General features: G+C 42.3%; 2 protein-coding genes across 2 annotated transcripts in view; one reads left to right on the top strand and one right to left on the bottom strand.

Moving 5' to 3' along the window:
• The first annotated feature begins 2,388 nt into the window (after positions 1–2,388).
• Positions 2,389–7,401, top strand: cnih4 (cornichon family member 4). Its single transcript, XM_071206124.1, has 5 exons — positions 2,389–2,463; positions 4,522–4,590; positions 4,718–4,830; positions 5,402–5,542; positions 5,719–7,401. The coding sequence occupies exons 1-5, from the start codon at positions 2,395–2,397 to the stop codon at positions 5,744–5,746; spliced, it is 420 nt and encodes a 139-aa protein (XP_071062225.1). The 5' UTR covers positions 2,389–2,394; the 3' UTR covers positions 5,747–7,401.
• A 2,320-nt stretch (positions 7,402–9,721) lies between these two features.
• Positions 9,722–10,974, bottom strand: part of wdr26a (WD repeat domain 26a) — a 26,319-nt gene continuing 25,066 nt past the window's right edge. Inside the window, exon 20 of the mRNA XM_071206039.1 lies at positions 9,722–10,974. This exon is cut by the window's right edge and continues 625 nt beyond it. The gene's annotated coding sequence lies outside the window, so the exon portion shown is untranslated.

Genomic DNA, 10,974 nt, shown 5'->3' with positions numbered 1-10,974 from the left:
CCTATACCCTAAACCTCCAGGGATGTACACAGTTAATACTGGCAACTTCTATTATGGGAAATACGAAAACGTCTTTTAAAACTACAACTCCTAGTAGAGACATGCCATAGAGAACATGTTGCGAAACACATAGCCAGCATGTAGTTTCTGGGGATGACGTATCTATGCCACAATCTTAGATGCGGATTTTGTTTTGTTAAACTAATACGTTTGCGCTGTGGACCAACACTATACATTGACAGGGAAGGGGGTAGCAATAAAGATTACACCATTAAACAGTTACACAACATAACAGAAATAATATCGATAGCAGCATCCCTAGCAACCACCTTGGTGACAATGAAAACGTTGTGGACACAATTTCCTGAAGTAATCTTCGTAATAACCATAGACTGTATATAGGTAATAACTAGCAAACTAAAGATCATGTGAATGAATCCACTGCACACATAATCTGAAATAACAACTCATATTTCTCGCATCAAATGACATCAAAAGGCATTTTAATGGCCAAACTAACTTTAAAATAGGCATTTTCCACCGAGAATAAAACGAAGTTCGGCCATGTTTTCTTTTTCTGCAGGGAGAAATTTGAAGATCACGTGACATAGACGCCAGCCATTGGAATGAATGGTGAAAAAAAAATGTGGGGATCTTACAATTTCAGAGGCGTTTTTGTAGAAATACTACATCCTACGTTGTGGACCAACGTAGTTATTACACGTTTTTTTTATGAGACTGGGTTGTCCAAACTCACATTGGTTTCTCATACAGCATCTCTGTATAGTCTGTGTATTCACTCTCTGTCCTAAACGCCTTGTTGGAGCTCCTGCCCCCCCCCCCTCCCTATGAGCCCACTGAGTTCTGATTGGTCAGCTCGCCCACTCTGTTCTGATGAGTCCACCACCGTTACAGCGGAACATCAGTGATTATGTGTTACAATGGTGTTTGTTAGCAACCAGGAAATGACACCAGTAATGACAAACAGATGAGAATGCTGCGTGGGGTCTGGGTGCCGTGTTGGCGGGACGTTGCGGGGCTCTCTGCTCCGCCCTGTGGGGCTCGAGGAGCGGACAGTGTGAGCTGGATTACTGGTGTCGTTTCCTGGTTGCTGCGTGGGGTCTGCGAGCCATGCCCACGGACACTGAGCACCGTGGAGCTCAGGCTGAGTGAGTGTGTGTGTGTGTGCGCGGAGCTCCGCAAATTGGTCCATTTGGACTTAGTGACGTCAATAGGCCCCAGAAAAAAAAATGGAAAAAGAGAAATGTCCAACGAGGCGTTCTGGGGCAGCAGAGACAGGTATTTTCTGTGTTAGAGTTTTACTCCCTACAGGGTGTACTTTGAGGGGTTGTGACTCTGCAGAAAAACCTTCATAACACACAAGGGGACAGGTAATAACCGGAAAAGCATAGATGGGACCTTTAAAGTGGCAGAAAAAGGAGGTACTCAAGTAAATACAAGTCCCTCAAAATTGTACTTCAGTATAGTACTTGAGTAAATGTACTTATTTATTTTTACACTATTCGATGCAGAAAGAAAATGTATATCTTATCAGTGCTTGATCATGAGAGAAATGTGTGTAATAATGGATGAACAAACAGATAGAAGCTTAGTTTAACTCTTAACTCTTAGAACAGCAGTTTCCAGGACTAACACACTTAAAGATTATTATTTTTGACCCTATTCTTTTTTAGGATATGTTGTTCACAGAGTGATCATGAGAATCACAAACCTAGTTCATATCATTGATGAAAGATGGGAGAAGTTATAGAACACGAAACCTTTATAATGACCAGGTGGTAAGATCTGACAATTGATGTATGAGTATTAATGTTATATCCATTATCTGTAAGCTATACCTAATAAGTTATTATCAATTTGAGTTTATTTTTCTTCTGATCTGTGCATTTTTATATAGTGATTCTATGTATCTAAGTGCATGCCTTGTAATCAAACCATTTCTTAAAATGCGAAAAAATATTAAAATGACTAATAGTTTTGAAGCTGGAGATTGTTCACAAAATTAGAGGAGGGATGAGCCTGATTGTTATTTCATGTTTTCTCACCGGATTCTCTGAGTATGTGATTTGATTCTTTTAACATGCACACTGATGTGATGCACTGTACAATAAAAGCCTCTCCTCCCCATCCTGTACACTCGGATCCCCTGACCACCACGTTGTTTTCTTTTTTTCTATAAAGTCTTATTTTAGCCTCTAAAACATGCTCTTAATATTACATTTCTGATCATGTTATCATGTGTGTGAGCTCATCCGTCATCAGCTGACCTCCGGTCCGCTAGGTGGCAGCACGTCAAATATCACTGTCTGCGGCGGGAACACTTGAAAGAGAACAGGCCGGAAATAAAAGCATATCAATGACGGAAGAAAAAAAATGGAGGCGGCAGTGTTCATTCTGTCACTGGTGGACTGCTGTGCACTGATTTTCCTCTCGGTGTACTTTGTATCCTTTTCGGTTGTGTGTTTTCCGGCGGGTGTTCGCAGTGTGCGGCCTGTCTGTCCCAGCGGCCGGCGAACCACAGCTCCTGGGAATTATGTTCTGTACTTTAGAGCTAACGAGCTAACTGTTAGCTAACCGCCTTCTCACAGAGTCAGTGACAGGCTAGCCTGAACTAAGTTCACCTGGACCTGTGTCAACAGCAGAGTACCCGGATGACAAGGTGTGGTAACGAAAACCTAGTCACAAAATAAAATGTAAAAACATTATTTTTAATTCATCATAACCATAGTGGCAGGTAAACAAAACAAATCGTTAGCTTGCTTTCGTTGAGTACCCCTGTCGCTATTATTGATACCACTGATGAAGATATTCTTACAATATTCCTAAAAATAATAATTAGGTTAGATCACCTACCTATATACTACTAGTTTAGATTAACAGTCTATAGTAACAATGTGCATTATGTAATGTAACTCGTCTGTGTTCTGGGCATGTAATGTTGCTGTCAAATGCATAATGATCTATGCTTTGAAGTTGCTGCAAATATATATTTAAAATCTATGTCAGAACTAGCATACACTGCACATTAGATTAAGCGTTACCTCTCAATAGCAAACATGTCTGATAAACGCATCATTATCAGAATCAGAAATCCTTTACATTAAAGGTGACAGTGCAGATAAAATGGCACACCTAAAATAATAGGTCAGCATATTAAATAAAGAGACTTGAAAAATCAAGACAAATAATTAGTCATCCATGGTTAAAAACAAGTGCATAAAGGTGTTAAGATGCATATAATGCATGTATTGCGCATAGTGGTGATTATTGCACTATTGCTGAGTGAAGAAGCAACCAGAATAACAATATTAGAATGCAAACAAAGGTATATTACACAGGATTGTATTGGGTTGTGGTCTGCCAGGGGCCGTGTTGGTTTTAAAGTCTAACCGCTGCAGGAAGGAAGGACCTGCATTATCTCTCTGTGAGACGCAGCAGAGGCCTGGGGCCTATACTACGAATCTAGTTCAACCTGTCCTGGATATGTGTTTGAGTTATCCGGGTGACTTAATCCAAAACAAACCCGCTCTCGCTAAACTGTCCTACGACGCTGGCTATCAAGTCGTTCGCTCAAGCCAGCCGTGTCCTATCTAGTTAGGTGCGTGTTCACATACAATGGGTGGTATCTGGAGCATTCGGCCCCTGTACTACGAAGTTTAAACTGCCGTTGCAGGAAAGACGGCCGGCCAAAATCACCGACTGTGTGAACGTGAACATGAATAGAATATCACCTCCATCTTCAGAGCAATCTGACTATTATAACATTAGCGTTAAGAAAGCTTACTTAAATATCTGCCACAACATAAGTAACCGGATCAGAGTACATTAAGTACAGTCCGCGGCACTGACTGCAGACTTCGATGTGTCCCATTATCATTCATACTGGATGCTGAAGTATTATTTTAAGCAACACATTAAGTTGACGAAACACTCGAGTCAAATGTAATTAAAGTCAGATCGTGTTTTAGACGGGGCAGTGATATCATAAACCTGTTAATGTACGCATTCAAATACTTGTTCTGTTCCCAGCTGTATTCACCTTGCAGGTGCAGCTCTGTGGCTTTGATCCTGATCAAGTGTTTAAGTCATGGATGTTTAAAGTCTTCATATTTGTCTAATATTATATTTGACCTTTCATTCAGGAAGTATGACGCTGCGCTGTCAGTACGCTTCTCCATGTTTGTGATTGGTCGAATGCTCCAGATACCACCCCTTTCATGTGAACGCGCACCTAACTAGATAGGACACGGCTGGCTTGAGCGATCCACTTGACCGTTTAGCGAGAGCGCGTATGTTTTGGATTAGGCCAACCGGCTAACTCAAACATATCCAGGTTAGGTTGAACCGGCTTCGTCGTGAAGCAGCCTGTAACTGAAGGAGCTGCACTGTGTCTTTATTGTCCCGTTAAATGGAGCCGATGGAAGCAGGGAAAGAGAGCGTTAGCATGCAGCACTATAAGGTTGTGATTGACAGCTGGAGGCCCCTTGACTGACAGCTCAGATCATCACCCTGTCTGATCTAGAATGTGACTACATCAACGCCAGAGCCTGCTGCTCCAAGCTGAACAAAGTGAGTCACTTTCGATGGTTCTTTTTTATTTTATGATGTATTTTGTTTGTAGTGCCATTTTATTTATGTTGATGAAATGCTGATGTATGATTTTGATGTTTGTACGTTTGACATGTTGTGTCTCCAGTGGGTCATTCCAGAGATGGTGGGCCAGTGCCTCTCCACCATGCTGATGCTGGTCTCCATGCACTGGTTCGTCTTCCTGCTCAACCTGCCTGTAGCAGCCTGGAACATTTATAGGTACGCTCAGACTATTATTATTATAATAATAATAATAATACATGGGATTTGTAAAGCGCTTTGCCTAATGCTCAAAGACGCTTACAATTATTATCTGCATTGTCATCTGTCTGTACGGTTGGGTAGAATGACAATATGTAGTGAGACAATAAAGACAATGGAGATGATGTTATCAGAGGTCGAGTTTTGGACATATTGACATTTTTAGAAGTTTTCTCAGCAGGTGAATCAAAGAGAACGCTGTTGCAGTAATCAAGTCTAGATGTAGAGAATGCATGAATCAGTTGTATCGGTAGTGAAGAAGGGGGAGGATCGATATAGGCAATGTGCTTTAGGTGGAAGAAGTCCGTTTTTGTGAGGAAGGGGAGGGTGGGGTCAAGGACGATGCCAAGGTTAAAGACCTGAGTGGACCAGGTCAGTGAGTTTGGGCCGAGGATGACCGTTTCAGTTTTGTCACAGTTCAGTTTGAGAAAGTCTTTTTCCAGCAGACATAGTTCCTGTAGAGATATTTATATTATATACATGAAGTCTGAGTGTTGCATATATTTGAATACATGTATATGACACGCAGGTACGTGAAGGTTCCCATGGGCAACATGGGCGTGTTTGACCCCACCGAGATCCACAACCGAGGGCAGCTCAAGTCCCACATGAAGGAGGCCATGATCAAACTGGGGTACCACCTGCTCTGCTTCTTCATCTACTTGTATAGGTGAGATCACACACACACACACACACACACACACACACACACACACACACACACACACACACACACACACACACACACACACACACACACACACACATACACATGCAAGCACACAACATGTTCGACACCTACATCCGTCACTTCTGTATTAACACATCTCCCCCCTTTTATTGCAGCATGATCCTGGCTCTGATCAATGACTGAAGAGCCCAGCAGGGGGCCAACATCCAACCTCCAGGCTCTGCTGCCCCCCCCCCCCCCCACATCCTGCTCCTGTACTATATCCATACAGTCTTCTTTCAGAACAGCTCAGAGAAGGTTTTCTCTCACTGGTTTACTGAGCTTTGATTTGAGATGTCAGACCTGATTTAATAAAATGCAACAGTTCATATTTAAAAGAAACGCTTCATAACAAAATCTCCTCCAACTAGAGACGGGATTGTGATGGAATCACAGCAGCCTGAAGCAAAGTCCATACTCATGGGGTGAGCAGCCTGTTGTGTGCATTGAGTTGCTTTCACATGATTGGTGACGGACTGATGATGACATACACACGAAGATGTACCTGATGAGGGGGCTACTGAGTGTGTGTTCTGGTATTCTGAGCTGTGGTACTTCCTGGCTGCTGGCCCTCGATCAGCCAACCTGACATAAAGCAGCAGGGATTGACTTCCTGCCCGGGCTTTAAAGACCAGCTGTTTGAAATCACTAGGATGTGTAACTCCTCCCATCAGTGTGTGAGCTGCTTCGATGCATGTTTAATTTATCTTGACATTTGTAAGAAGAATACTGGCGGTCTTAACTGATATACTTTCTGTCTCCGACTCCATAGCAAAGACATCGTGGGCCAGTAGGGTCTCTCTGTTTGGCCTTTCAAATAGTAACAAAGTAAAAGAAAAGGCAAACATTTCATCAACAGATTAAAAAAAACAAAAACTGGTAGGAAGAAGCCATAGGACAACATGGAGTTTAGGATCCTACTCACTGGGCCCTTAAGAAGAGATTTGAAAAGAAACTGAATTGGTGAGTGCGTGAGAGGGAGCTTAACAAAATGTCCCACAGCTGATCAGCTGACTGAAGGCCATTCCTAATGAGTCTCATCATTTGGCATCACTTCTGGATGTCTCTTCATGCTGTGCTTCAGTGTTCTGATCTGTTGCTCCTTTTTCCTTCATTGGTAAAAATCTCAATTTTGAAATCAGAGATTTAGTGTAGTGTTAAAGTGTAGAGAGAATAGTTATTGTTCACCAATGAGACTGTTCTGAGACTTTATGCATACAGCCAGGAGCATTACACTCCTCCCTGATCGCCAGCTCAGCCCACACACACACACACACACACACACACACACACACACACACACACACACACACACACACACACACACACACACACACACACACACACACACACACACACACACACACACACACACACACACACACACACACACACACACACACACACACCATCTGATTCATATTCAGTCATATGTAAGTATGAGGAGCGTTGCTCTGTGTGGGTGGTCTGTGGGACGTCCCCTCACAGAGCTGGATGCTGTCTGCACTCGGGTCAAGTGTTCTGTTTGAAAGCCTGTGTGTTTCTGACGGCTGTTGTGTTAAATCTGAGTTTCATTTTGAACCATTGAATTTGACCTCAGTCATGCACTGATGTAACTGACTTTGCATTAACGCACTGTACTGTATGTTAATGTTCCCTGAGCAGCGGGGTCTCACACCCTGACTGACTGTATTATGAAGGGGGGGGGGGGGTACTGTTAGTGAACAAGTTCCTGTTTTATTCACACAACTGTCTATCTATTTTTGGGGTCGGAGTGTTTCATAAATAAAAGTGAAAGACAAGTGTGAGTTATCTGTTTTCCATGTGGCATTGAGTTTACACTTTGTAATCAATACATTTCTAAAATCTACGTAATGCTCAAAAGTGAAAAAACAACAAACTCTTACACAGTTTAAGTGAAAAGATGTTTTCAGAATAATAATACATTGTTATGTTGCTCCTGTATCTGTATTTCATGTCCATTGGATTGGACGAATACAGTTAACTTAAAGGGGACCTATCATGCAAAATGCACTTTTGTATGTCTTTTACACATGAATATGTGTGTCCGGTGTGTCCAGGCCTGTAGGTGGCGCTGTAGTCTGCCACAAAAGCAGCGAAAAAGACTTCTCACAGATTCAGCCCTTGCAAAAACAGGGCTAAAAAAGAGCAAATAGAGCGAAATGAGGCATGGCTAACATGCATGATCTGTTTGGTATTTTGCAGATATGTTTTATATAGGTATGGCCCTACAATATATTATTCAAATATAGCATGATAGGTCCACTTTAAGGATATCTTTATTAATACAATCTGTCAAGGAACGAGAGATCAATTCATTTATAAATAATAATTAATGATTTAAAGCATGTAAAAGGTTTCTTGGATGACAGATTCATCGTTTTGTCTGTATGATGACTCGACACATTTGTGCAGTTCTACAAAGCTGAATCATGTTTATATGGAGCAGTTGTCATAGCAACAGCTTTAACCTTAACTTATTTATTCAGCAGGATAATTTACGAGGTGAATCCAACACATTAAAACAACATTCCTTCAGATCATTTCATAAAACAACAGATAATTATTATTTAGCTTTGTCTGTCTATGCTGAGGTTGCGACATGCTCCACTTGAAGTGAAGTCGACTTTAATCACGTATAATGTGTTGGAGCACTGGCCAATAGAGTGGTGCAGTGACGAGTCCTAAAACGGGGAGTTACGTATTGTAACCCAAGTCATATAAGCACAGGCGGAGCCCTCTACTGGACTCTATGGGTACTACTCTCAACCATGCTATGCGAGCATTCACCTACTGAGTAGCATAAACGTAGCCGGCCAATCGGGGCGAGCCTACCTGAATGCGTGCGCAGGCCCACAGTATATAAGGCGGCTACGCCTCCTGACTGTCATCATACACCCTCTTCAGCGAGCGGCATAGGAAAGACAGGGCCCCTAGGTAGATGACTTCGCCTGTGCTTATACACTAGGGTTACAATACGTAACCCCCCGTTATATCTCACACAGGCTCCGCTCTCTACTGGACTCTATGGGTACAGTGGGTGGAGGCCTGATGGATAAACGCCCTGTCGTCCAACAACATCGACCCACCACACTGCCCCTGACCGGCCTTTGGTTAACAGCCACCGCACCCCAACTTCCTCTCATCCGGTTGTGACCGTGGAGAAGTCGGGCCGCAGCTTACTTGGCTGGGTAATGCCTAATTGGTCTGAACAAGCCCATAGCTCCACCCTGCAGGTGCCAGTGCAAGTGACTAACACAGCGTTCCCCCAGGTCCCTAAGGAGCATGGGAAGAACGCAAGTGTACTATGTCCCCCCACACTCACACGCTTACCTCGTGCAGAGTGTGCATGGACCCCAAATAATATGCTACACAGGGGCGGACTGGCCAACTGTGTGTTCTGGAGAAACACAGTACGTCCGGTCGTCAGCGAACCGAGCCGGTCGCCAGCGGGCCGTTGACGACCGAGCTCGGACGTCGGCACACTAATCAGATTTAATTTTTTAAATGGAACTTCATAATCAAAAAGGTTGCCGACCCCCTGCTTTATAGAATAACGTTAGCATTTTTCTTCTGACGATTAGATTTATGATTCGAAAATTATAAAAGTGTGGATATTATCCGGCTGAACAAAACGTGCATTTAACAGGTTCGTTTTCCACAGACCTTATTTCGAGGTATTTTCCAAAGTCCTATGGAGAAACCCCGTTGCTTTTTTGTCGAGGGAACCCATGCGCAGTTTACTTCAGGGTAAATACGTCATCCCTGCACCACTCTATAGAAGCGCGAGTGTTAAATAGTGATGTCACTATGTTACAGAAGTAAAAGAAGTCCAAGGGAGGCATTTCAGGCAGGTGGGGGAGTGTGGGAGAGAAACTCCCTCTGGAGGGAACACAGGGATTTATCCTTTACAGACCATTTACATGCACAAAAACACAACACACCACAAAAAAGGGACAGCCCCAAAATGCATAATAGGGTCCGTTTCATTGGCTAAAGTCAACTTTGAAAACGAAGCTTTCAGTGGCAGAAACAAAGAAACGTCCTTGAACGCAGAAACCTGCTCTACTAAGTATAAATCAAGGAAAGAAAGGTCGATTACATTTTAAAACCCTGAATTCTTTATTTAAAATATGCATACATAACACTTCTTCTACATACAATACAGAACAGTACAATCACTTTTTTTGTAGTAACACATTTAAAACGTAAAATGGTTTTCTGGCAGAAACTGCCTGCAAGCAAACTAAGTTCCTACTGTGGCTCCTTACAGCGAGAAGCCAGAAATACTCCGATAAACAAAGAAAGTCACTAGAACACCACGTCTGTGCGTAGATCAAGTTTGTGTGAGTCAGACATCTATTGTTGTGTTCCTCTAGCGTGTGTTCTGTGATGATGAACAGGGCTCTCACGCTCCTGCACTTATCCACTTCAAAGCCATACAAAATAATATTCTGTTGAAGCGGTTTGGAAAATATGTCACGAAATGATCCATTTTAAATATCCAAAATGTATGTTTGGCTCCACAGTTTGTGAATTTCAGTCAGGACAATTTGGTGCGAAGCTCTGAAAGCTTTCTGAATATGACAGTAAAAGAAAACGGCATGGGAACCCTGAACACACCGACATCCTGCCACTCTACACAGCCGCATAATACATGCCATAACAAATAAATATACAGCACATCATCGAATATCATAGTAGGCAAAATTGCTCTTTTACACTTCATATTTTACAATTGTGTACAAACGTGTTTTGTTACAGATCCATCAGTCTTACTGTGTGTGTCAGCTCACTGGGGTGTGTTCAAATAAAAGGAGAAGGCTGGTAAGTTTGTATTTATTTGTAGCATAATTAAATCTAATGCAGAGACCAAAAATAATAACGGTATCTTCTAGGAAGTTTTGTGTGTATCAACGCCTGATATGTATTATTCCTTCTGTATCAGAGTTGCACTGGGTAACGTATTCTTCATCACCATGAACACACACATTGATGGTTTCTGCATTCGATCTTTTAACAATATAAAATATTATAACACCAGCCTCATCTCTAAAACACTTCACACTGAGCCGTGATGTTGAAGGTAAAGCAATAAATCAGAGTGTCTCTTTAAACATTATATCTCCATTTGTAGTCAATCCAAACAAACACCATTAAACTCAGAACATGTAACTAAACCAAAACAAGTTAAATTCATATGCTGTAGCAGCAGGAGAAGATGAATCAAAGAGTAAATACTGAAGGGGAAAGTAAAGATACAAATCCACTGATGGCATGAGGGAAACACTACAGAGATGCTCCGTGTTGACAGAAGGTCCCTTGAACTCTACAGGTTTCCACACATTAGC

The sequence above is a fragment of the Pseudochaenichthys georgianus genome, chromosome 16, assembly GCF_902827115.2.
Source record: "Pseudochaenichthys georgianus chromosome 16, fPseGeo1.2, whole genome shotgun sequence".
Taxonomy (NCBI): Eukaryota; Metazoa; Chordata; class Actinopteri; order Perciformes; family Channichthyidae; genus Pseudochaenichthys; species Pseudochaenichthys georgianus.
Note: the sequence above shows the minus strand (reverse complement) of the source record. Positions and strands in the feature narration are given on the sequence as shown.